The 26,620-nt window shown below is 43.0% G+C and overlaps 2 protein-coding genes across 3 annotated transcripts in view; both read left to right on the forward strand.

The window, feature by feature from the left end:
- The first annotated feature begins 4,401 nt into the window (after positions 1 to 4,401).
- LOC120955385 (proton-coupled amino acid transporter-like protein pathetic) lies at positions 4,402 to 24,941 on the forward strand. Of its 2 annotated transcripts, none has more exons than XM_040376216.2 (4): positions 4,402 to 4,686; positions 21,759 to 22,771; positions 22,841 to 22,997; positions 23,063 to 24,941. In XM_040376216.2, exons 2-4 carry the CDS (start codon positions 21,822 to 21,824, stop codon positions 23,321 to 23,323), a joined length of 1,368 nt encoding a protein of 455 aa, XP_040232150.1. In that variant the 5' UTR covers positions 4,402 to 4,686; positions 21,759 to 21,821; the 3' UTR covers positions 23,324 to 24,941. The 2 variants fall into 2 exon arrangements, with proteins under 2 accessions (XP_040232150.1, XP_040232149.1); XM_040376215.2 differs by lacking the exon at positions 4,402 to 4,686 and adding an exon at positions 10,792 to 11,445.
- LOC120958548 (60S ribosomal protein L37a) overlaps positions 18,137 to 26,620 on the forward strand; it is a 342,039-nt gene continuing 333,555 nt past the window's right edge. Inside the window, exon 1 of the mRNA XM_049608379.1 lies at positions 18,137 to 18,157. Within this exon, the coding sequence (XP_049464336.1) occupies positions 18,155 to 18,157 (3 nt within the window). The 5' untranslated portion in view covers positions 18,137 to 18,154. The remainder of the gene's footprint in view (positions 18,158 to 26,620) is intronic.

Here is a 26,620-nt window from a genome sequence, read left to right on the forward strand (position 1 = left end):
GCGCACCCTTGATATGTCCACTGGATTATCTGCTTGGTGTCCGGTTTGTCGTCTCATCAAACTCATCTGCAGAAGGTTGAGCATGAGAAATTAAGTTCAAGGGACCGGTGGTGGACCGGTCTTTTCGGAAACCATCATCCAGCATTGTTGCGATCAAATCATTCAATTTATCCTCCATCAACTACAAGGACGCTGTAGATCTACGGCGCCCTTACGCTGCACTGACGATGGTATATCGATGATAGTAGCTTCTTGATATCTTGGCTGATGTGCGGTATGGTGCGGCAAGCGTGAGGACCTCCAAATCTTGTAGCCATCGCATCGCTTAGGACTCTGCCGCTGGCGTCATCAACGTGTGGGCAGGCCAAGGGTAACAATAAATGAAACGAATAATGCAGCCACTTGGACTCCAATCTAAACCGTGATTGGAATTTGCATTTTACATGTGCTGTGTGCTACACCGCACGCAGTACATTTAGCGGAGGTTCCACTGCTCGTTGGGGTTGGCAATGGATGTAATTGCGTTTGCCGATCATGACATCATGAAGCCCGGGGAGGATAATTAATATCCGGCCCGCGTGGACAGCAGGTGACATTTTCGTTTTACGACTGACGATCATGAGAGGAAGTTACCGCACCGGTTCCAAATCACGTGCACCGAAAGTGTGGTTCAAGTATGTACAAAGTAAATAAAGAAGACTGGGTAGTATGATTATTGCTCATGAAATGGTGGTAAGCATACGTCTTGTAGTGTGTTGTACATTTTAAAAAATTATGATAAATATGACAAGTACTATCCATGTGAATACAATCATTCAAAACAGATGCTCTAATTCAATTCAAATCAATCCAAATTAGAAGGAGTAAATACATAATAAGCATCCAAATGGTTCCAAAAATATCCTTAGCAACAGGTCAAAGATCCTACCCAGTCTTCAAGGCAATGCCGAAAGTATTTCGCTCAATTGAGGATAAGTACGCCAATCTTAAGGCCATATTAATCTCATCGTAGTTGGTGTGATCTTGATTTAATATGCATCCCACTTGAGCGTTTATTTTGGGCACAAAACAGGATCTCCTCTCTTGCACACGTACTCACAAAGCTTCTCTCAGTTGCCCATACTTTGAGCAGTGTGGAGCTACTACAGCACGCATCATAAAGTCCTTGATGGCGAGGTAGTACAAATAGATTTGACTTCCAGATTTGTCCTTTGCAGGTCCACTCTTGGCCGTGTTTGTCTTGATTTTGGTGATCACAGTCTCACAGTGTCGCCCGCAGGCAGGACCGAGTGGAATATCTTTATCTCGTTAGCGTAAATGTACGCAAGGGCAATTTCGCATTTTACCGGAATCAGGTTCAATTCAAAGAGCAGCAACGTCGTCAGTACGGCATTTGTCTAGCCGGATGTTGTTGAATGGTCTCAGCAGTTGCGCCGGTCTCGCCTTGAGGGGTGGAATTCCGATTGCACGTGAATGCATTAGTACCCAGGGGAACAAGAGTGTCAGATCTCCGCAAAAGCATGCCCAGTTTAGACCACCCGTCGATACGTTGCTAAATGACGTGCCAAATGGTGTCGTTAAGTATCTACTTTTGACTATTTCGTGGGTTTCTCGGATAGCCACACATTCTACTATGGGAAATGAAATCGCACACTAGTTTGGCCCAGCCATGGCACCTTATCTAGAGCTAGATGACGAAAGCTGAACCTCGCCCATTTGCTGTCAACATTTACGAGCTAATCCAATCTCGCCCTCGTGCAGCACGACCGGTAGCCAGTAGGGACACCAACCGTGGCAGTACGCGATCGACTCGTGGCTTTTAGTGGCAATTTAAAATTTAAATTTCAAATCACCAAATCGCAACCGTTTGGCTGTGGCGGGGGCGAGCGTTCGCGATCGACGCCTAGATCCCGTGATAAACAAGATTCTCGACAAAACGCACCCTGTGTGGTTGGACATGGTGTTGGATTCTGCGGTCAAGTTAGCTGCTGGATTAGCATATGCGCAAGCTGATAATTTGCTACGTTACAGAATGCTGGGTGCTAGTGTAGCTTTGCTTAAGCAAGCAACAGATCAGCTGATTCCGTGTTGCTAGTTTGAGGACAACTTTGAACCATAAACGTTGTTATAATGCAGTTTGCAGTATGTAAATGATTTCGCAATTTTGTATAACCAGGTGTATCGAATGAATGATAATCTTTCGTTGACATTACTTCCTTCATGGGAGAACGATATGCAGCCTCATAGGTCTAAGTTCATTTAATCCACCCTAAAGGATTGATCATAGTTGAATAATTGGAAGACAATTTCAATAGCCAACGTTTGTAAATATGTTATAGAATTTTTTTTCGTACCTGCACGAATCTATTTAAAAATGATATAAATCTTAAATAATACCCATAGTAATAAATGAATTGGAATTATAATTATAAACTTGGCAGCAAATTATTATTGATATTAATATGTGGTTTTATTAGGTTAAGATTTGAATGGATTTAGGGTACCTACTACTTTGTCAACTTTTATACATACTGCATACTATAGACCAGTGGTCTCCAACCTGTCTTTAAAATGTATGCTCTCAATTAGATGCGGACAACGGCAAATGTATTTTCAAATCCAAGTGGTTTGCGATCCTAAAAAGGTTGGAGACCACTGCTATAAAATATCGATCTACGGGGCCCCTAAATCGACGGGGCACCAGGCTACCGCCTAGTTCGCCTACCGTTAGATCCGCCGCTGATGATACATTTGACATGAACTCATAGATATGTTATACAATTTCGACTAACCAAACGAAATCAACGATTCAGTAATTAAATGAATTTGAATCAAAGTCTGAAGTGTCATGACTAAATTGTTGTCAATATCAACATCTCTACATTTCAAGCCCCACGATCTGTAAAACTTTATTTTGACGCGCAAGAAGCGAAATGCAAATATAAATTGAACTTTAATACAATGTTTGTTTTACATCAGAAAGGTTGGCCATACAGAAAATAATTAGCTAGGAATATTTAACAAACTAGCATTTAAATTATCATTCTAAACCTTTTTTTTTAAGAAAACTACAATTTTACTAAAAACATGGTCATGGGTTTTCTGTGTGTTTTAAATGAACCCCGGCATTGCTGTGCTAAATAGAATAATTAATATACTTTTGGGTTATTGATCTTTATTGATCTTTTATTTTATTGATTAATATACGGATTTTTATTTTTAATATATTATATTTAAAAAGGGCGAATGCGTGTAATCATTCATTAAGTTACTTATTCGTATGATTATATGATTATAGACATTTTAATGTATCTGTAAGTCAACATAAATTGTTGATTTCTATCATCAGCGCTGAAAATCAAACCAGTCGCTGTCAAGAGGAAACATTGGAAACTATGCCAAAATTATCTACATCATATGCGCGGTTACTTTGCATGTAATTATTATAAATGCATTCCCATTCATTCCTGTATTGTAGCTTGCTAATTGAATTAAATCTAGGTTAGAGGAAGCGGTATTCCAATTACTAATGAATAGCGGCTTGATACAATTCATTGCAAACCACCATACACCACAATAGACGAGTTTCGCTTAATTCAATAGACAAAAAGCTATGCCCGAAATTTGCCAGCTTAGCGCACACCAACGGCGCAATAAATGTCAAGTATGCCAGATTGGAATTGATTGCTCGGGGTGAAAGTGCACGACGCGATACTGGATACATTCCGTTCCGCGGGCAGAATGCGATTTCATTCATAAAACACAACGAATGTGATCGTGTCTTTCCGCACACGTTGCTGCCTTGATCTCCGTCATGCTGGAAGGGGTATATAATGTGATCAAACCAACACAAGTACCCTCGGTGGTTCGGGTGCGCTCCCACGTCAATAGGCCGTTTGCACTTGAGTAAACAATAGCAGTCCAAAACGATCCACTCTGCCACTGGGTAGCAGCGTAGGGTGAAGATGGATGTGCTTGTGGTGGGTGGGTCATCGGCATACCGAGATTTTATGACCACCGAAATGGTGTTCCACCAATACAGAACACTTTGTTCATAGAGATGCGCTGGAGAGGATACCGCCGGCTACGCTAGTGGCAACAGTGGCACTATGTGATCAAATTTCGCGGTGTAGGTGATTTGCAAACTCGCACACCAAAACAGTACGCTGACAAACAGTCAACACAAATGACAATCTCACAATCGGATCTCATGTTGCCGGAATTTACTCCCCACAGAACAGGCCGAAAGTTGGACATGGTGTTCCGGTGCGCTAGCGGAGTGGTAGTGAAGGCATGTTGCGCATAAATTGTAACCCCCCATTATACCCCTACCGCTTGGTAGAACACACAAACACAGGACTAGCTGCGACCCGTACACCGGACGGACCCCAAAAGTGGTCGCTCAGTCGAGCCTCGACAGCGTACCGTTTCAGACATTTTATCACCGGATTTGAATGTGCAATCTGGCTTGGTTTGATCGTTGCTTCGTCCTTTCAGTGTACGGCTAAGCGTACCAGTTTAGTGTAAAAGAACTTAAGAAAAAAATTCGCAGTGTAATAATTAAAATACCTTACAGTATTCGTATTATATGTAAGTTTCGATTTCACTCAAGTTTGTTAGGAATCAGTGAAAGGTGCTCCCAGATTAAGTTGTTTTGTCGTATCGCAATCACCGGATCGTCTAAAGGTGAGTAACGTATCGGATTGACGTCGATGAATAAAATGTAAATGTTAATGGTAATCACCAAAATTAGCGAGAATAAACGATTTTATTAGCACAATGCTCAAAGGCACCGGTGAAGGTTGTGAATGGTGTGCTAGAGGGAAAAGAGTGAGCTGGAAATATAGAAGATCATTCGATCTTTTGTATTTTTAATGATTTCTCCACCGTTCATATTGTTTTTGCTGAATTTCTGTGCCTCTTGCGAATCGTATTAGAACCCACATCAATCTCGACGATCATGAACTAGTCCTTGGGTCGCCACGGGTTGCTTTCGTGAATATCGTTGGCGTGCGAACAGACTGTATGGCGTGCTCATGTTCACTAACGACGGGTAGAGGAAGAGGAGCTTGAAGTGAGCTCTGTTGGATCTCGAGTGGTTGTTATCGGGACAAGGTTAGTAGGCCATTGCCGAATATAGTGGAAAAGTACTGAAAATAAATTTGGGCTCCTACCACCAAATACGGTGGAGTTGTAACAAGTGAAGTGTTGCGTGAAGTAATAATGCTTGTTTACTCAGAGACACTTGCGAGGAAGTAAAATAGAGGATGTATTTTAGGCAGTTGGAAAATAATGTTGATTCATTAGTTACAAAGTGTTCACAGTTGCTTGAATATGTTAAATAGCCCTTACAATTGTTTACATGGTAGTGTCATTAACTAATATTGATCTGCTTAATTAAAATTTCCTCTATAAGTAGAATAATATATACACTAAGTACCACGTAAATGACTTTTGAATTTGAAAGAAGTTTTTAATATTCATTTTGAATTTTTGTCTTTTTTATTTTAAATCATCAACACTCTTCGTATTCCATTGACTTACTACTGTGTTAATTAAATAATATTTTGGAAACTTAATATGAATGTAGATTTCGTCGTTCAGAAATGTTCAGCAATGTAAAAGTTAAGTTGTGTTGTGAATAGGAGTTTTGTGAAAACGATATACAAAATGATTTGTCAAAATTATTTCTTTGACTGACTGAACAATCATACAGATTGGAAGTTTATAATTTATTTTAAAACAGGTAAAGCATCTGCTGTAGCGACGCATGATTAATGAAATCAGCTCATTGAATTGTATTCATTGTAAATGTGTTGTGTGATTAATCAGAAACTACGGCTAGATTTACGAGCAAAAATTTGGTGTTGTTAGAATCACTGCTCACGTGGATGATTTATATATTGCAAGATTAATGTTGAATTGCATACCTTCAGGCGCATAGTACTACCGCTACTTTTTTGGTATTTTTATTTTAGTTGAAAAAAAAATATTTTACAATTAGTGAATTCATCAATTTATGAACATGAAAGTGGGATTGAAGCATGAATAAATGTATGTATTTATTAATCAGTCATGGAAGAATTCAAGTAGTTGTTAGACTTATACCAGCTTTTCATAAAAAAATAACAAATTAAAGCAGTACCATAGTAACTTTTTAAAACTTTATGTTAGAATGGTCAATGTTGTAATTGTTCTAAAAATGTTGCACGTGCTATTTGTTAGTTAACTAGACTTGTCTGAATAGTATATGTATGATAATAATGTTTAACACTTTGAGTGCCAGACCATTTTATTACATGTTTCCCTGGGGGTGAAACGCTTTTATATGGATAGGAGTTCAACTAGGTAGATGCTTCATTCATAAAATGGAAATGCCAAACAGCGTTGTATAAACTTTTAGTTTATATTCTAATTTTAATTTTCTATCAAGTTTATGGTTTGAAAATTCTAATTCTAGCAATCTTAGCACATTATCATTATATGATAAGGATGAATCTATGTTATGTCGCTCTAACCAAATAGAATAAATATAATAGAATTCTTATTTCTAGAAAATAGATTTTTTTGGGTTTCTCTAGTGTAATGAAATATTTGAATGGTAGCATTTGATAAACAGTCAAAATGTTTTTGTGCATGCAAAAATGCCGCTAAAATAAATGGCTTGCTCCCATAGTGCGTCGTCAGTGTTTCTTAACGAATGAATTACTATACTTGAAATGAATACGTTCACTTCGTGCATTCAAGCCGAAAGTAACACATTTGTATAATTTTGTGCTCGAAAAAATTGACTCTATTTTTTCCGATTAAATAAATATAAAATTTTAAATATAAAGCAGAATTGAAACTGAAAGATTGATGCTTAATTATGTGGTACTAACGATACATAATATACAATTATGAATTCTTCTTATTCTTTTGGCTCAACAACCGTTGTCAGTAAAGGCCTGCTTGTACCCAGTTGTGGGGTTGGCTTTCAGTGACTTATGGATTACCCCCTCTCCCCCATAGCAGGATAGTTCCACGTATGGCGGCATGGTCCATTTGGGGCTTGAACCCATGATGGGCATGTTGTTAAGTCTACGATCATGAATAATTAAATATAATTTATCCGACAATATTATTTATTTACAATCTTACAATCTTATTTGATACGATTCGTGCAGAACATTCCGATATTTTTGGATTTAAAGTGGATTAAATTTATCAGCAAAAATGCAATTTATAGTGCATTGGACAATTCTTGAAACAAATTTCACTGATTTGACATTTGATGTGTTAAATCAAGAAAACCGCGTAACTCGGGAATAGACTGTACTTTGAAATTGCTAATATCGTTATTATATATTTTTAAAGACATACATTCATCAACTTCTAAAAAACCTAATAAGAATATGTTAATTATGTGTTCCTCATTTTAAACTGCTAAAAATTTAAGAAAACCAAAACAAACTTATTAAAGTGACGAATAGTTTGAGATTTTACTTCAAGATGGAAAATTATATTGATATACATACAAAGCTTCTATCTCTATTCTGAAAACGAGACTACGTGAGGATAAATGTAATGTATAAATTGTGAAAATATTAAGAATGTTAATTGTGCTTTCCATCAAGCCTAGTTTCTTTCTAACACACCTTCGTTCTGCCTCTATTCGGTGTCTAGTTCACCAACTCTCTCTCTCGCTCACTCTATCCGTATTCATCAGAGGTGCATCGAACTAGATGAATTAATGTCACGTTACGGCATTACACGACACATTGCGCTAGACCTTCAACACTTTGGTGGGCACTATAATCGTAAGAGTATAGCAGTATAACGATAGTAGTACGAGTAGCTGTAGTAGTATTGGTAGTAGCAGAGCAGCCGTTGGCCAAAAGCAACCGGCACTGCATTTAGCGTCGATCTTCGTGGCGTCGAGCGCCGCTTCGTGCCAGCATTTTTGACGAACGTGTGACGTCATGGAAAGTTTCCATCGCATTGGAAGTTCTCGCCTAACCAAGCGCCATTTTACATGTGAGGGAAACGCTTCAAGATATGCAAAGATATGGTGTGAGTGACAAAGACACCAGGCGCTGGCTCGCACTCCAGCAAGATCTTGCCTGCACGTGGCCAGCAGTTCATGTTCACGATGTAGAAAAAAAAAACATGAATGAATTTATGCTGAGGTAAGAGTGCACGACGGCTAGTGTCATAGCGGGACATAACAAAAAGTGTAGTCAAAGGTAATGCTATGAAATTGAAGATATTTATAATGCAGCACTTATAATGATCGGAATTGTATTATAAAAAATAAATGCAATAAGTATGAACTTGAGGTTATGTTATAATACTTTAAATAACTTTTTATGAAAAAAAAACAAAAAAATTGTTACATTCCAATATTGACTTCAATAAAACTGCAATTAAGTATATTCAACAAAAATGTTCAGCAAGAGCGATCTGTGAACAGTACACGCGCGATACACTTCAATACTTGCAGCTCAATTGAACAAATTGGTCGTGGCTAGCCGGTCGCAGCAGATCTGAGTCTGCTCCGGCCACTCAGCCAATTTCCATCCGCCTTAAACCGGCGCCAAGTATGAAGCACCACGATTCGCCGGCGGCCAATTGATTGGCAATCAAGCCATACGCATCGGTCCAGCATCGACCTTTGGTACCGCAGGCAGTGTCGTCTTGCTTGAACCGAAACAGTGCTCTGATTTGCAGATTTTCGAACCTGCTGCTGGTGCTGCGGCTGGAAAGCGAACAAACGATCTTCAAAAGTGCGATGAAATGCGACGTTGATCAAATATAGTGACGCAAAGATCGGCTCAGTGATTGGCGGCGATGGTTGGAAGTGGGGAACCCTTTTCAACGTGGGCCACGAAGCTCAAGCTGATGGCTCAAGTGTCGATGCATCGAAGAGCTAGCGTTTTCAGGTCTAAGAGTTTCCCCTTCCTTCCGGCCACGGCGCAGAGTATAATCAACCCGGCACATGCACACAACGGTGCTATGTTTTGGGAATTTTCCACTGTTTCGTTCCCAGGCCTGAGGCTTCACCACGAACCGTAGTGCGCGAATCTCAACCAACAAAAAAAAGTTGCCATGCCCGGAGTCACAGGGAAGCTGAAGACTGCAAACGTAAGCATGGAGTTGGGTTTTTGGTGTGAGCATGGTGCCTCCCTCTCACCCGTGCCTCATGCGTCGACGGAACGAAGGACTTGCGCTGACGCGAAGATCTCGCGTCGAAACCTGCCGAACGTACCTAAGAAAGGTAAGAATGTGGAACAGAAACTGGCACGAAAACTGGTTTGAGCCGGTATCGGGAGTCTTCTTTCACTTCAGGTGATGCCCCCTCGCATATGGGCTAGACCGCGGGTTAAAGTTTAGCATCCCTTTTGCCGCGGCCCACCGATCTGCTCGGAGATCACATCTTTCGTCGTCGCTATTATGACCTGCACACAATAAGTTGCTCGTGCTTATGCTGCGGCTTTGACGTATCGTTGCAAAAAAACGGCCCCTAACTGCACCGACTACTCGTACCGTTCGAATCGGAAGGGCGGAGTGTTCGGTTGGCGAAATGTGAGCCTTTTTTATGTTTTTGAAATAAGCGAGCGTTTGTCAAAACCATTGAATGCTTAGTGCGTAAACTGATTACAATCTTTGCGCGAAACAATGATTTCTACTACTGCATATGTATTCTCGGCGAACGTAATATTTACATCAATGAGACGAATGATTCACGAAAATGATGATAATTCATTGCTACTTGTCCCACTACTGCCATCGTGTATGTAGATGGTGCAATGTTTAAGCAAGATAAAAGACGCTACTGCTATGTCACTATTCTAGTTTGCTGACGTCGTGGAATAGTATCTTATCATTTTTGCAAATAATTTGTCATCATATAGTGTGATTTGTTACGGGCGTATTTCCATTAAATGAACTAGCAGTTTAAAGTATTTGTCATAGGATCACAGTTTTATTTGAATGTGTATCATCTTCTTATTCTTTTTCTTCTTCTTAACTAACGATCAAATACATGCTTACCAGACTTGTTTGTATATCGTAATCTGATCGTTTGAGGTGCGAGTTGTCTGATAAAGCAGTTTATTTATAATTATATGTATTTGATTTTTTTCTTTTAAAATTTTCATATTTTTCTATTGTTTTAAAAAGCAATTATCGTTTTTTGCAGTTCATTGTTTTTAAAGTCATTTTAGTGGTTTTATTTATGTTTTTTTTCTGTTATTTATGTTATTATGAATCCCTTTTCCAAATTTTATAATTATTAGTATAGTAAATGTCTGTAACTTTCTGAAAACTTATCCATCTTACAAACGACAAATGCACAAATCAACACACTTTAAACCATGTTTACGAATGGTTAGGTAGAAAGAGAACCACAACAAACATCAAACCAAAAGGAAACGATAAAGATGTGCAAAATAAGAAAATTGAGAAAAGAGTAGGGATGATTTTCGAATGTTCCAGAAGCGTTTTTCCTCTTTACTTGTTGAACGCTTTCAGTATTGTAAGAAAATCTTGAACAAATTTTTACTCCAACTCGTAAACTAAATGTTTTACAATTCAATCGATTTGTACTTCAACAATAATTCAAACATTAGGCATTTTTATTAAATCGAAAACGCTTTTAGTAGATATGGTTTTTGCTCACCATCTCACCATGTTTGAGCAACGTTCTCTTTCGAACGACGCGCACCGAACATCGCGGGTGCTGCCGCGCAAACGCGGGGAGCATCGGATTGTTCTCCCCATAGCATGCACAAGGGTCGCTCGCCTCTAAAGGGGCTGCTAGCGGTGCCGGGCCTCTCATTGTACAGCGAAACTTCGTCGCACGCGGACGCACTCTCTGTCCGCTACACTTGTCCTCGTAAAAAACAAAAACGACGGATATCCGCGAACCGCGCACCACAAAACATTAAGCAATAAATCCGCCTATGATCGGTCTCTCGTGTGGCGTGAAGCGTTACGCAGATTGTAATAACGTTTGTGAAAAATTCAGCAGCCAAAAGCGGGAAAAGCAAGAAAATCTTTCTTCCCTTCTCCCATCGCCGACCGTTCCCTTACCGTAACCGTACCGGGAGGAACCGTACCGAAAATACGCGCGAAAGCGAGACAGGCGCAAAAATTTGTTCATTAGTCGAAAGAAGAAAGTTAGCAGGCCGTGACACAAGTTGCAAGTGCGAGTGCCGCTGAAAGGCCACGATCATTGTGCGATCTGTTTTTAGCGCCGTCGGACGGCAGCGAGCGGATTTGAACAACGGCACAGCTCGAACAGCTCACAGTTGTTCAGCATCTCGGCAGAGCAAGACCCTGCGGACGGTTGACTGTTGGACGGGGACTGATCGACGCACGCACGGCATTGAACGGGCACACGGATAGGCGATGGATAATTACAAGAAGAAAACACCCGGCCGGGTGCAGCATCTGGAGTATACCGTAAGTAGGAGCGAATCGTTGATCGAATGTAGTAGTGTATTTGTTTCCGGTGCGGTTCGCTGCAAGTTCAGGTGTGCTGTAGGAAAGGCTGATAAGTGTAAACAGTGGTGTCGGCAGTGCCGCAGGGAGCTCGATCGCCATATCAGTTTCACGTAGAATGTGCACAGCTTTAACCACGCGGCCTCACATCGTGGGCACCCGTTTGAAAACCGTTTGAATGTTCTACAATTTACAGCAGCGCGGTGCGAAAAGCAAAGCACCCATAAACGAAGGAGGTTGATCGTTGCCATCCCTTTGCACTCCGTTTGCGTACGCAACGAACGGTGCAACGATCACGTCGCATGTTTGTTTAATTTGTTTGCACTACTTCACTCTCAAGGGCGCTTCTTGGTAAAGCAAAAGGCAACAGGAAAGCGTGCTGTGTTGTGGGCTGAGTGTGCATAAATGCCTGATGGAAACGATGTCACCTACGACCGGCATGGGTGTAAAAGTGTTATACCGTCGCGATCGCGCCAATATGCATGGGGGAAGGCATATTGGAAATGGAAACTTTGGCCACTCCCTGTGCCAGACAGACAGGGTGAGTTTGTAGGAAAAGTACCGAAAGGTCGTTTGGAAATTCAATTAGCAGCTTCAGCAGCTTCCGGGGGAACTTTCATTGCTGGCGTTAGTGTGTTGACTCATAAAAGCTGATTACCTGTACCGGTGTGGCGTATGTGTTTGTGTGCTGATGCGTATCTTATCCACCGTTTACTATCAGAAGTGGGCAAATTTAAGCTTTGATGGTTTTTGTTGACACTGCAAATCATGGAAAAATGCACAGCTGACACAAATTATGCGATTTCCTTACAAACACCGATTCACCAGCTCACTAGGGAAAGGGCACTTCCGGCGTTGCCACATTGATTAGGCGAATTTCTGTACATTTCCGCCTGCTTGAGTGGGTTGGGAGATCCGGCAAGGAAATGTCACACGCGGTAGATAAGATTGCATGCACCGTGTCGGTATCCATCACATGCCTTGCTCGTTGCCCTGACATTCCTTATCGAGCACGAATCGATTGATGGAACGCTGATAAGCGCGAGTCGATGATAACGAGCCTGAATCACAGATGGGTTACACCTGGACGTTTAATTGGACGTCGACGAATGCTTGATGTCGCCCTCGGTGCGGTGCATCGATATGTGGGCTGCGGTTTACATTGCATTTACACCCGGTACGCAATTGCGATGACATGTGTATGTGTCTCTCGTGTTCACTTCCTGCTGCTTCCACTTCGTCCAGCTGTGCACCGCTAGGAAGGGTGAAGGTTGGTTCAAAATGGCTCGTTAATCCACAACCACGACCGTGCAAGCGCAACAGGTCGTTAGTTACGGTTGGTGCATTTATTTGGCACCGGGCATTTCGGATGTCAACGCCATGAAAATTGCTTCCGAGTTCCGTACCGGTGCAGATCGAGCCAGTTCGTGTGTATTATTCTAGCGCGATGTATACACTGTCCCTTAAAATTATGTTACATCATTCGTTTTCCGCTGACGGTGATGGGCATATTATCCTGTGGGGAACACAATGTTTGGTGTCAGTATGGCTTATTTATTATCAAATTGGTTTCATGCGCCGGTTTTTTTTTGGTCAAATATACTTTGTTCTATTCTAAGAGGCGTTGTCTGACCGCTGCGAAGTAAACATAAATAACGCTCTTTACCTTTAAAAATAGCATTTCCACATGACAGGCCTTCCGATTCTGTTTTTCGCGACGATCGGCTGGGCATGAATGACGCACGGTTTCGGTGCGGTGTGGAATCTTTGCTTTGTTTTGAGCGGACAGCCACCGTTTTCATCCATTTTCCACCGGCGTGTCGAGCTTTCCGATGCGTATTTATTGCGCTCCCATCTGACGCGGACGCCGCGCATTTTTCGCTACCGGCAGGCAAAATCCTTCGCACGACCTTGCACGCCCGGGATCGCAAATTATCGGTGTAGAGAGAGAGAAAAAAAGGCAGCGGTGGAAAATGTAGAAAAAGGCAACACAAAATAATTTGTTGGTCGCGTATTTTTAACTCCATACAGCAGCACACATACCGGCACGAGATAAGCACGTTAACGAATTCAGAAAAGTGGATCATGATCCTTTTTCTTTTGCTTTGGCTTTGAGATAAAGCGGATTGAACATGTCGGGTTCGTTGCTTTTGCGAAACACAAGTCGCTAATTGCTTTGCAATGCACATGCACATGCACGCGACAGCGTGGAATTTGATCGATGCAACACGGAAGAAAATCTTGTTCCCCGTTCTAGTGTTGATTCAACCGCTCGAGTGTGTTGCTGTCTGTCAGGGAAGGCAAGTGAAAAGGGCAATGAAATGGCAAAAAGATGCAATAAAAAATAAAAACCTCAACCGTTGGCGGCAGATTGTAAATTATACAGTAGTTTGTGCTGATTTCCTGCAGCGTCCGGAGGGCGTCCTTTCTGGAAAATGGTAATCAGCGGCAACTTTGTCTAGCCGGCGGCACTGCGATGCTCACAAACGAGGGCAAGGGGGAGAATCTACCCCGCGTGGGTGACAAGAAAAATGTCAAACTCCCCCTGCGGTCTTCTAATTTTACGCTCCCTGCGTTTACCCTGCGAGTGGGAAACTCCAATCAACTTCAGCTCCACGTGCGCCGGGAACATTTCGCCGGAGCCATTTTTGCGCCAAGCCGTTCAATTGTAGCAGGGCGTTTAAATTGTTTATGGATCCTTTCTGTTGCTGTTGTTGAACATCAGCACGTGCTAGCTGCCGGGTGTGCGCCCGCACAACACTGTACTGCTGGCGGACGACGAACGAATTGCAACTGTCCGCATCGATTTGTCGCTTCATTCATCGAAAGGCAGTAATTGAGTAACTGGGTCTCTTGGCTTGTACACTGGTCACAGACCCGGTAAGAGCCGGCATTGCCGCAGGAGATTGCTAAGGCCGCTAGGGTGCAATCAGTCTTGTGCCAACCCCATCGCACAGAATGAACCGACCGACAAATCTTGGTTATGTATGTTTTTATTTTATGTATGTTGTGGTGCTCCTACAACTCCGGAAACAGTTCCATTTTATCTTTCCCGTCAAGCAGCAAACTGCGTCGTTACTTTCCTTTGCACGTCAACTTGCTGTCCAAAGAAATGTGTTGTATTGAAAGAGAAACCGACCTTCCTTCGGTTGCATTCTCCGCTACTCGTCCACGGCCCCCAATTGACAGGCTGTTGTGGCTAGCAGGAGAACCAACCAAGCCCTTCGCTGCCCTGCGTTGCGTCCGTCCCAGCAAACGGAGTGGGGGCATTGCGTCTTGATTGCGATTGATGATAGGGGAGTGGGTTCCAGGAGCAGAAGACGTGCTACACATCACGCAAGCATGCCGCCGTTTGGCAAGGTCATGGTATGGCGCATTACATTTTTCCCCAATTTCATACGAAGGGGAAACTCAAGAGCCCGAGAGAAAGAATATATTCTCCTGACTTTTGCCGGAGAACCGTTTTGAAGGGTGGTCAATGTAGGGGAAGGATAAGACTTGTGGTAAAGGAGAGGAGAGTTTAATTGTTTGCATTTTGTACGCGCGCTTTTGCTGTTGAAGTGTTGTATATTAAACGCCGAAGTAAGGACTGCAAGTCTTAATTTAAAATAACCAAACTAAATACATCAATAAATCAATAATAAAGTAAATACAATCGTTGTGGCAAGATGTTGTCTCTAATTTACCTATCTTTGCCACTAAGGCACCAATGTTTGTTCCGTTATTATCAATTAACGTTTTGAAGATAACAATCTTTGACTGTCAGATACATTATTTGAATGTTGTATTTAGTTAATAGAACTATATACTCTTAGATTCATCAATTCAAAGCGCATAACTTATGATCTAGAGCAGGAATTCTCCAAACTTTTCCCTTCACAGGCCGCATTGCCTTCACAAATAATGATGTTGAGGGCCATTTTGGCGTTATGTGTAGCTTATGCGTGAAAGTTAAATCACGTTGTTATAAGAAAATACTAACAGAATGTATACAATTGTAACACATTTATATTATTTCATCTATATGTTTGTCCTGAAATGGAAAAACTTAAAATAAGGATGACCCGCGGGCCGTAGTTTGGAGACCCCTGCTCTAGTGAAAAGTAACTAAATTATACACATTTAAGGTTCTAACGGAGTCTTCTATATTGGCATGCATTAGCAGATACATAGAACCCAATGAAAATTCACATAAGTTCACCAGCTTTTTTCAATTGAAAATATTTAAATTGCAGATTTTTTTCATAACTCTTGTAATGTATTATAAAAGTATTCATATATCAAGTCAAATACGTAGTGAATTCATGTTGATGACTCAACGGAAAAGGTGCTAAAAGGGCTACTTTTAAGAGTGCCCTCACGGTTCCATTTAAAAAGCAGCTGCTCCGTCTCTGTTTACATTGTTCTAAATGTGCTACAATTTACATGTCCAAATGGAGTATATCTTATCAGACGCACACCTAACTTACCCACCAACCGATATCGGTGCCACTACCGTCCACCGTAAATGTGTACATAAAACGCTGCCCTTCAGCTCAATTAGATACCTGGTTGGCATTGAAACCGCTCCCGAATCGTAATATAGGGCGAAATATCAGAATGTTACAGCCCTCCCCTCAGCTCAAAGCGTCTCTCACCTAGTGCACCCTTTTGTGCGACGCACTTCCTCCGATAATTCTATTCCGAGCTTCGGAAAGCCATTGCAGTTGCTCATAAGACGGCAGAAATTATCCGAATTAAGCCCACTAAAGACAACGGGCCCCTTCCGGGTGGCCTCCTCCTAGACGAGATTAGCTTTACGCCACCATCCGCCATCTCCACTCACTCGAGGTGTCGCGCGATCTTGTACCGAGTGGTTGGGAAAGGAGGGGCCAGATTGCTCAACCACTTTACACGCCGCACGTGCGAGCTGAGTAGCCGCCTCGAACCGGCTGGCTCCGTTGGCGGAAAACCGCGGAATGCGCACGACGAGACGACGGTCGGCGAAGGGCACGTTATCAGATATTGCGATACGGGTGTGTGCGGCCACCTGTAATTTAGCCTTCGTGTTGATTTTTTCTGTTCACCAAGTGGTCGCTCCATCTTCTACCGCCGCTTCGACGTATCCTGTCTCGGTAGCAGAACGCACACACGCACACAATTTACACCTATTGGCTGCGGGTACCAATAATTGGCCACTCGATTGGGCTGTCGACGCGATGAAAGAGGAGAAAATTAGCAGCGCCGATAAATACGATCGGTGTGTGTGTGTGTGTGTGTGTGTGCGCACGCGTGAGCTTAATTAGATAATTGATTTCAATTCCAGGAAGCAGCCGTTAGAAGGTTCTTTTCCATCACGCACGCGATCGATGGCGATCTTATCCGTGATTGACAAGGGGCGTCTTATGCAATATGCAATTATTTGAGTTGAACAAAATCAGCTCAGTAAATCAGTGGAAACAACTTTTCTCTATCTCAAAAGAGCTTCTTTGAGTTGAGCTCTCAGTGCCCGAGAAACATAGCGACAAGCTCCAGCCAAACATGCACTTAAAACGTAAAGTTGACATAAAAAGGTACCCCACACATGTGTGTTTGTGTTGTCTGGCTCCACCCAAGGGAAGGTTGGTTTGTAAATGCACATATTAATCGCAACTAGCAGCAACCAGACGGGAAAGAGAGCGTAGGGCGTTTTTGTGCGCTTCCTTCCGCAAGCGATCACGCCACAAAAATGCTAGCGATGCAACCCTTAGCGGTGAACCTGAGCTGCGAACGGTAAATGTGCGACCGACACGGACGGTGAAATATGAACTTCGAGCTTAGCACCTTCTTCTTTTTTTGCAGCTAAAAACCTTCCTATCACATGGCACCAAGTACCGAGTAGGCACTCGCGATAGGTTTAAAAACACAATAATAACATTCCGGAGGTGTTGAGTATATTGATTTTCATTTCTTGCTTGAACTGTTTTTATTTCAAATGTGTTTTTTGTCCTGTTGTTGTGTACTTATTGACTGTGAGACGTTGAGCAACCTCACACCATGCTGAAGTGAATTTGCTTGCTGTAGAATTATGATGAGAAAGGGAGCGCTATTTGAGACGCGTGATCGGTGTCTAGTGGTATGAGTTGGATCAATTGGCAATAAGGGCAAAATTTCATGAATGAATTCAATCATTTGATCGCTATCGGTAGTGTAATGAAGCCATGTTTAGGTTTAAGTTTTTTTTATTGAATATTTGATGGTTCATTAGTGCTACTGAACTGTTTTTCTAACGATCCGCCAATGCACTATGGCGCAGTGAGTATTTCGATAATGGCACCTTCAGAACAACAGCGTGCACATGTTAAGCACGGCACATTTTGTTGCACATAGTACACACAACATACAGCAAAACTCTGACTGATCTCTGCCCGGCAAGCACGGCCACATGGCTGAAAGGTTCTGGTCGGGTGAGACGGAGTGTATATTTATCCCATGCTTACCAGTTTGAACTGGTTCAAAGAATGTAATTGCCGTTGTTAGAGCGATTGGTCGCATTTCATGCTTAAGTAAAGCTACAGGGATAATTATTGACGCTGTTAATATGGCTGGCAAAGAACGACCGAGTTTTAGTGTTCGGGCAAGAAAAAGAGCGTATTTTTCTTCTCTCTCTACAGTTAAAAGCATTCACAACGATGACACATACCGACCTAAAATGGTGTCGATTTGGTGTTACAATTTTGAATAATCGGTTTCATTTCATATTCAATCCCACGTCATTAAGTTGTTGGGTAAAATCTAAACCGGCGATGAAGGGCATAAGCTTCACCACAAAACAAGAGAAGAAAAAATGATAGCGATTTTCGGAATGGCATTAATCGAGTTGTAAACACCAGCCAAGCTCTAAATATTACTGTTTACGGCAGCACGGCAACTACAATCCATAACACATACATTAGCCACGTGCTTATAAATGACCCATTGTTTGGTCAGTTTCGGTTGACGCATGTTTTCCGCTAAAATATCTGCTACGTGAAGCAGTATTCCGTTCGCCCGGGAAAAGGCAACGCCAGTGTAAAACGTGCGGTTTGCGGTTGGGTACACCAAACTATCCGAACGGTGTGCATTTCTAGCGCAGGAGATGCACGCCTGTGCCGAAGCACACCGATCACGGATCCCGCGGATCGTCGTGTATGGTGACAGCTGCAACGCGATGAGCGTTCCAGTGGGTGCAACAATGTGTTGTGCAGTTTGCACAAGCGCATTTGCACCTTCCGGCAGCTAGCGAAAGGGGGTCGGCTGAGAGTGGCAAAACGAGAGCAATCGCATGTGTTGAACGTTTTGCTTGAGGTTGTTCAAAATGAATGTTTTCTATGAGGGTCTGTGTGTCATTTTTTTTATTTGCTTCCCACGCAGACGGTCAAGGAAAATTACTTTCTTACCTACTTACTTTCACCATTGACTACTACCGGTAGGTGCAAGTGCATCGGAGAATGTCATTTCCTTTCTCTGCGACATTGCTGAGAGGAAACCAGCAGACCACTGAGAAATGAACTGAATCATAAAAGTCTAAAAATAAAATGCAATTAAAACAATAGTACGATTAATTAAACCATCCTTAAAATAACATCGACGCAAGGAATAACAGACTCATTTCAGCTCACCATTGGCATTCCAAGCATTCGCTTCCTGTCGGGGTAGCCTCGGTGTCGTTGCGAGCTATTTTTTGCCCGCGCCTTAATCGACGAAATTGGCAATCCGTCTTCATTAATTGCCAATCTCGATCGGTCTCGGAAATGATTTGATCATTCAATAACAACTAGGCGCAAGAATCGCACCCACTACGCATCGCTGTCGCTTTCGCTCTATAGATGCCCTCCAAACATTGCTTTGCGATGCCAATGAATAAACACATTTTTGAGCGGTTCTATCGGGACGCTATGCTCAATGTTTTTTTGTTGAAAAATACGTGCTCCAGCTGCCCGAACGCGGAGAGGAGATGGAACAAAAAACAAAAAAGCACACATATTTGTGGCACCTACTCACCATGGCAAATACGGATCTTTCTATACGGCACGACAGCGCGGCGTCGTAGGAGTTCTCACCACTGCTGTACCACTGGCCGACCACTGGCTGTAGTAAAACATTCCAAATTTAGATCACACATCAGAGCGTAACGCGCTTTCCTACGTACGTGATGGTACCGCGACCGCAAGGCAAACCGTTGACCAAAAGCGATCGCTTCCAACGCCACGATCGACGACACTTTGTTCTTGCGTGCGAAAAGCGGCAGAATGTGCGAACCAACTTAAATCTCACATAATACACAATTGTTCAAGTTACAAAATGATCGGTTACAATATCAAGGAGATCTATAAAAGAAATAAAATTCCATGATTTGACAAATGTTTGCTTCTGGACCACTGATTTTTGTATATTTTACATCCCAGCCGCGATATGCCGCGATAACTGCGTGATAAGTTTGACAATTCACCAACTAACCAACCAGACACGTCACGTGTGACTCGTGCCGGCTGGTAGGTTTTCAATGTCTCCCCGGCACTTGTAAATTTAAACTTGACACAATCTTGTGTCAAGATCTCTGCTTCGGATCTTGAGACGCGACTGCAGGTCGATCGTGCCGCCACCAGCCTTCCTTCGCCTTGATGGGGGTAAATTAACCTAGGACCGGATCGGTGCCGTTCACAGGCGAAGAATTCACAAAAAATCACATTTCACCCAGGCACGCGACGCGCTGGGTGCGTGTGAAGCGTCGCGCCAAGAGTCGCGCTCGGAGGTTGAGCTTCAGACTTCTGAGCTGGTGGTTTTGTTTTGCTCAGCGCTTTAAAAATAAACACCCTCACCCATACGCAGGCGCTATGCGATGCTTTATTGACTTTTGCAATGCGGAAAGAGAACACGAGAGAAGAAGAAAAAAAAACAACTCAAAACCAAATCTCCCCTCAGTTAAGCTTGATGGTGTTTTAGTACTGCACAAGCAGCAGTCATCGCACTCAACAGGAGAATTAGCATTGTTTACATTGCTAAAAACCATACACAACTCTCGAAGTACAGGCGAACATATAACTCCGCTAGTCGATTCGGGTTAAACGAGGGCGATAGTTGATTTGGGGCAGATCGTTGCCAAATTTTTCTCCAATGACTGGCATATCCACAAGCCCGACGGGCAAATTCGAACAAACACGTGCTCGTTGCGTGCTGATCATCAGACATTGGACACGTGCACACTCATGTTGCGTGTAGTACATGTTCTAGCTCGGCGCATGTGCTCTCTACCCGACCACATTGCTATACCCCGTGCTCGGGGGAAAAAGCAGAGTCAGATCAAGATCTCAGGGAGTACGCACCCGAATGGAACGTGTCTGACCCAGATTCTACGACGCACTACAGCTTGCACGAACCGCGTCGAATTCTTCCCACTGTACTGATGCAGAGGATGCGCTTGCGCGCAGTAATCGTTGACTAGCCGCCAAAACATGCGGCAATCATTGCCGAACAAATGCACGTCGAAAGTGCACTCTGAACGATCGAGCCGTCGACAGACAGACACAGACACAGACAATCGATTCCGATAGTGAAGGTCGAGGTCAAATATTGGTGCCGTTCGTTGAATGTATCCGATATCCATCCCTTTTACGTACTTTCCTGATTGCACCAAGAATCTCTCAATTGTCACGCTTCCGTCAACTTGCAAAAATGTTAATGAGATCATTTACCTCCAATCGGAGAAGTTATTGTCCCTGCTGAGAGTGTTAAACAACTTGGCCGGACGGAAAATCAAAATAGATCGGAAGGTTAACTCGGTCTATTAGGTTAGGCTAGAACATTTGTTGCCAAAATTATTCATGGTCATACACAGCTACAAACTTGTGATTTTATGTCAGCGATTCTTCTTCCCGGGCTAATGGCCGACATTGATCGAGGACGATGTAAATGATGTAAACTAGAGGTGAATCGTTGCTAGAATGTGTAGCAGTTACGATTTGTTTCTGCTAAGCAATATGGCGGAATGTATGATTGGTTCTCATACAGCCGCCTCACATCCCAGTAGACCATGAGCGAAAACAGTCATACAAACATGCATTCTTCTCCTGGCTAGTAAGAAATTGTCTAAATTGTTTGTTATCATTTGGAATCTTTACGTAAAAATCTCCTTATCTTGGACAAAATATTGGAAAAATTTGGATTATTAAGGTTAAATTGTGCTCTAAATTTTACACAGGTACATTTTTTGTTGGGTCATCATTGCCACATGCCATTTCACTAACCTTATGTTATATTTGTCTTGTCTTTTCTAGCAAATACGTCCTCAGCTCACCGGAGGCAGCAAGTCCGAGCTTACGGGATACATCTTCGGTCGCATGAAGTCCGAGCTGAACGATGTACCGGCACAGACGGCCGCCGGGTCCACCCTGCCCTTGGTGGACATGATCAAAGATGACGAGGAAGCGGGAACGTACAATCCGTTCGAGAACCGGAAGCTGACTCACCCGACAACGGACATGGAAACGCTCGTTCATCTGCTGAAGGGTTCGCTCGGTTCGGGCATTCTTGCGATGCCTTTAGCCTTCGTCAACGCTGGACTATGGTTCGGATTGGTCGCTACCGTCGCCATTGGAGCGATCTGTACCTACTGCATACACATCCTGGTGCGCTGCTCGCACATCCTGTGCCGTCGTGCTCAGCTCCCTTCGCTTGGATTTGCGGATGTGGCAGAGGTTGCGTTCCTGGCAGGACCCGAGCAGCTGAAGAAATACTCACGATTGGCTCGGTTCATCATCAACCTGTTTCTAGTGATCGATCTCGTCGGTTGCTGCTGTATCTACATCGTGTTCGTAGCGACCAATCTGAAGCAGGTGGTGGACCATTACACCCACTCGTACTGGGATGTGCGCATCTACATCCTGATGCTGTTGGCACCGTTGATTTTGATCAACCTGATCCGTAAGCTGAAGTATCTGACGCCCTTCTCGTTCATCGCCAACGTGCTGATCGGTGCTGGTGTTGGCATCACGCTGTACTACATCGTCACCGACCTGCCGGCACTGTCGGAACGGAAGGCTATGGCTGAAGTTCAGCATTTGCCCATGTTCTTCGGTACCGTCATCTTCGCGCTGGAAGGTATTGGTGTAGTGATGTCGCTGGAAAACAATATGAAGAACCCGCAGAACTTTATCGGCTGTCCGGGCGTGCTGAACACTGGCATGTCGGTTGTGGTGATGCTGTACGCTACAGTAGGCTTTCTGGGATATTTGAAGTACGGCGATGAAACTAAGGGCAGCATCACGTTGAATCTCCCCGTAGAGGAAGTGTAAGTGTTAAGTTGTGAATGTGTGTTTGAGGCAATCAAGAATTAATATTGTTTGTCTCTCCCAAACAGGCCGGCTCAGATGGTGAAGTTAATGATTGCGATAGCCATATTCCTTACCTACTCGCTGCAGTTCTATGTACCCATGGAAATCATCTGGAAAAACATCAAGGGAAACTTCAACGAGCACCAGAATGCTGCTGAGTACACGCTTCGCATTGGCCTTGTGGTAAGTTGTTGTAGCGATTCTACCCTAAGACAAATACATTCATTGTCGCTTTCTTTCGCTCACAGATCCTAACAGTTATAATTGCTGCCGCACTGCCAAACTTGGGCCCGTTCATCACGCTCATCGGGGCCGTGTGCCTTAGCACGCTGGGATTGATGTTCCCGGCCGTCATTGAGCTGGTAACGTTCTACGAAAAGCCCGGCTTTGGTCGCTTCAACTGGATCCTGTGGAAGAATGTGTTTCTCATTCTGTTCGGTGTGGTCGGCTTCGTCACCGGCACCTACGTCAGTATTATCGAGTTCTCGGAGCATCTGGAGGAAGTATAAGGTGACCGGCCGCTGCCAGCACCTTTAGTCCCTTCGTCGAACTCCTCAGGCGTGGCGGGATATTGTAGTGCAGTGCAACACACGTGCTCTCTCGACTCGATGCCACCAACTACTGCACACACTACAGGGTGGGGCATGGCGAGTTTGGAGAGACATGGTGAGGCGCTGACTGCAGACGTCTTGAGCCCGAGTTTCCGCACTGAAAGTGCACCATCGGCGTGTGATCGCGATGCATTAGAAGCCGTCGATCCGTGGCAGCATGGGTGGCAGCCGAACTGCCGACCGCTCTCTGGTGTGCTTTACCGTCTTCATCAATTGTAGGATCTCGTTGAATCAATGACGTCGTCGTTTACTCACGCTAGTAGGTCCTGCGCTGCGTACGCGTGCGTTGCCTTGTGTTAAGAGTTGATTTTTCTATGTGTTTAATATGAGCGTCCCTGCATCATGCCAAGATCCTTGCAATTGTCCAGTTTAGTGTCCTTACCTTTTTCCCTACACATCCTACACGAATCCCTACAACATCTATCCCAAGTGTCCCCCCTGTTGATTGTGTAAACTCGGTCCGAATCTGATTCGGGAACCATGTCTGCCACATAGAATGAAGTAGGGAAATTAATCAAGCTGATGTTACGTTGTTGGGTGCGACACGTGCTGAGTCGAATAAAAACATGCCCCAATCGTAGGTTCAATCGTTAGGCCAATTAGCAACAACACCACAAAATTACCCGTAGCCACGTCATACGTGGGAAGAAATTATTCGTTCCAGTCAGTATATGACTATGGGCAGACATCGTTTATGTAGAATTCCTTCATTAGAGCTGTTTTTATGATAATGTACACACAAACACACAGAGCGAAGAGGAGTCATACCTGTGGCAGACGAATCTTCAGCTTTCTAGTGTAATGTGGCTAGTGTTACACGCACAGGAACTTGTGATGTTGAGTTATCGATTAGACTGTAAGCAAATGCATTCCGGCTCAGTTCTGAACTGGTCGGAAGCGTATATTTATCTACTGTTTTAATCCTACACACCCTAAGGGCGTATCGCGCGTGAGGGAATGTTCCTAGTGGACTAGATGCTCGAAATGAACGGATTGCCATTATAATCCTAGTGCAGTAGCATGCTACCAATAACTACCGATGCTGTTACAGATGCAGCTCATTGAATGGAATGCTTAAGGTCCATCTTTTGTTTTAACTTTGTCTTCTTCATCCACCTGACAAAACATTTGAAAGATTGTTGTGAGAGAAAATTTTACAATTCTCCTTTTTGTCATACCCCGATGTTCTATCCTTACACATGTCTGCACAAAACTGTCTTCCATTGAAAATGGTATCACGTGTATCAAAGAGAGAATATATCAAACAGCCGAACAACCATACCACCACTTAAGACATACGGCCTGGCCGTTCATCAGCAGGTCGTATACATAGTAGAGTGCGTTGAAGCGGTAGTTTTTGCACATGACTACGTAGCGTAACATAAAGTAAAGAATAGAGCTCTAGACGTATTAGTAGATCGTTGTAAGTACCCCGGGCCTCGTGCTTCGTTTATATTTTCAGAATAATTATCTCAATAAACACATTTATCAACTTTTACAGTTTGATTGACATGAATGAATTTCCTTGCATTTCCTTTTGCTTTTGCACGAAGTGAATCATTACAATCGAGCAGAGGATTACATCCTAATGCTCAATTGGAAGCTTTTTGGTTGATTCTCGATCATTTTACGAAAGAAATAATGATTAAATGAAATATATTCATTCGGCGGGAATTTACATATTTACAAATATTACATAATTTTATTAGGTGATGGTAACCTTTGTTAATACACCGGTCAACTCCGAAAAAGTAGGTGTAGAAGAAACAACTATACCGCGATAAGCGAGGAATGCGGCTACATTTTTTACCGCCATCGATGAACTGCTCGATTTCCTGTTCAGGTGCACGAATTGAATCTGAAAAACTAGCGCCATCTAGACGTGCATTCGTGAAACTCGTTCGCAGCGTACAGAGGGCTCGATCGCAGAGTACAAAATGCTCAAGTTTTCGAACGTATAACATAATTCATGTATAACAGCATAGCAGTAGTAGTAAAATAATTTTAAAAAAAGTACTCAAGTTGTAGTTATTGCATGGGAAACAAAGCTTTATAAATTATTAAACAAAATTGAGTTTTTTTAGATTAACTATTCCATCCAAAAGTTTGTCTTTTCATAAACGAATGAATATTTCTCGACTGAGCAACCCTCACCGGTGCAGGCTCGGGCAATTAACGATGAAAAGGACGTAGTACTTTATTGTGTTGTTTCCAGACTCTCTCTCTTCTCTCTCTCTCTCTCTCTCTCTTCTCTCTCTCTCTCTTCTCTCTCTCTCTCTTCTCTCTCTTCTCTCTCTCTATCTCTCTCTCTCTTGTTGGCCTGCTCACGATAGAGCACATCGATGTGACATGGCCCGGTCATCATTCTCCAGGAATCTCGGTCCTGGGCTGCAGTCCTCCAACCACGGCTGCATCCGATCTCCAACAGGTCTCGCTTCACCTGATCCAGCCATCGAGTTCGCTGTGCTCCCCTGCGCCTTATGCCAAACTGGGGATCGCTGTCGAACACCTTCTTGTTGGGGCATGAGGCCGGCATCCTCATGACATGCCCCAGCCATCGTATTCTGCCAGCCTTCGCCACTGTCAGGATGCTCAGTTCGCCGTGATATATCAGTTTACGACATCATATTAAGAAAAATGAAACATTTCATGGGATTGGAGTAAATTATTATTTTTAAAAATTCCTGCCTTGTCAGTACAAGCGAAAGCTTCCACACATGTCGGAAGAAGTTCTCTTCAAGAGCAAAAATAGGCTATCAATCTGATAAGTAGGAATACACTTGGCTCAAAAATAACGCGTATCGTGCCACTGAAAAGAATTATGAAGGGCCCGCGAATTTCGGTTGAGGCATGCTGAACATGCTTAATAGAAGGAACATTCCTTTGTTCATTAAATGGTTTTATTTGAGATGTGGTGAACAATTTTGCGCAACATTTATCGTGTGTTATTATTAAATTTAAATGTAAATGAAAATGTAAGCAAAGTAGCATCAAACTTCGTTTTTTCTCATCTTCTTTTTCTTCTTATTTTTTGGCACAACAACCGTTGTCGGTCAAGACCTTCCTGTACCACTAGTTGACTAGGCTTTCAGTGACTTATTGATTACCCATATCAGAAAAGTCAGTGATACCTATGAATTTTTGACTGATATGAATTTATACTGATTAAATTAACATAAAATCCCATACGACTAG

This window comes from Anopheles coluzzii, chromosome 3 (assembly GCF_943734685.1).
Source record: "Anopheles coluzzii chromosome 3, AcolN3, whole genome shotgun sequence".
Taxonomy (NCBI): domain Eukaryota; kingdom Metazoa; phylum Arthropoda; class Insecta; order Diptera; family Culicidae; genus Anopheles; species Anopheles coluzzii.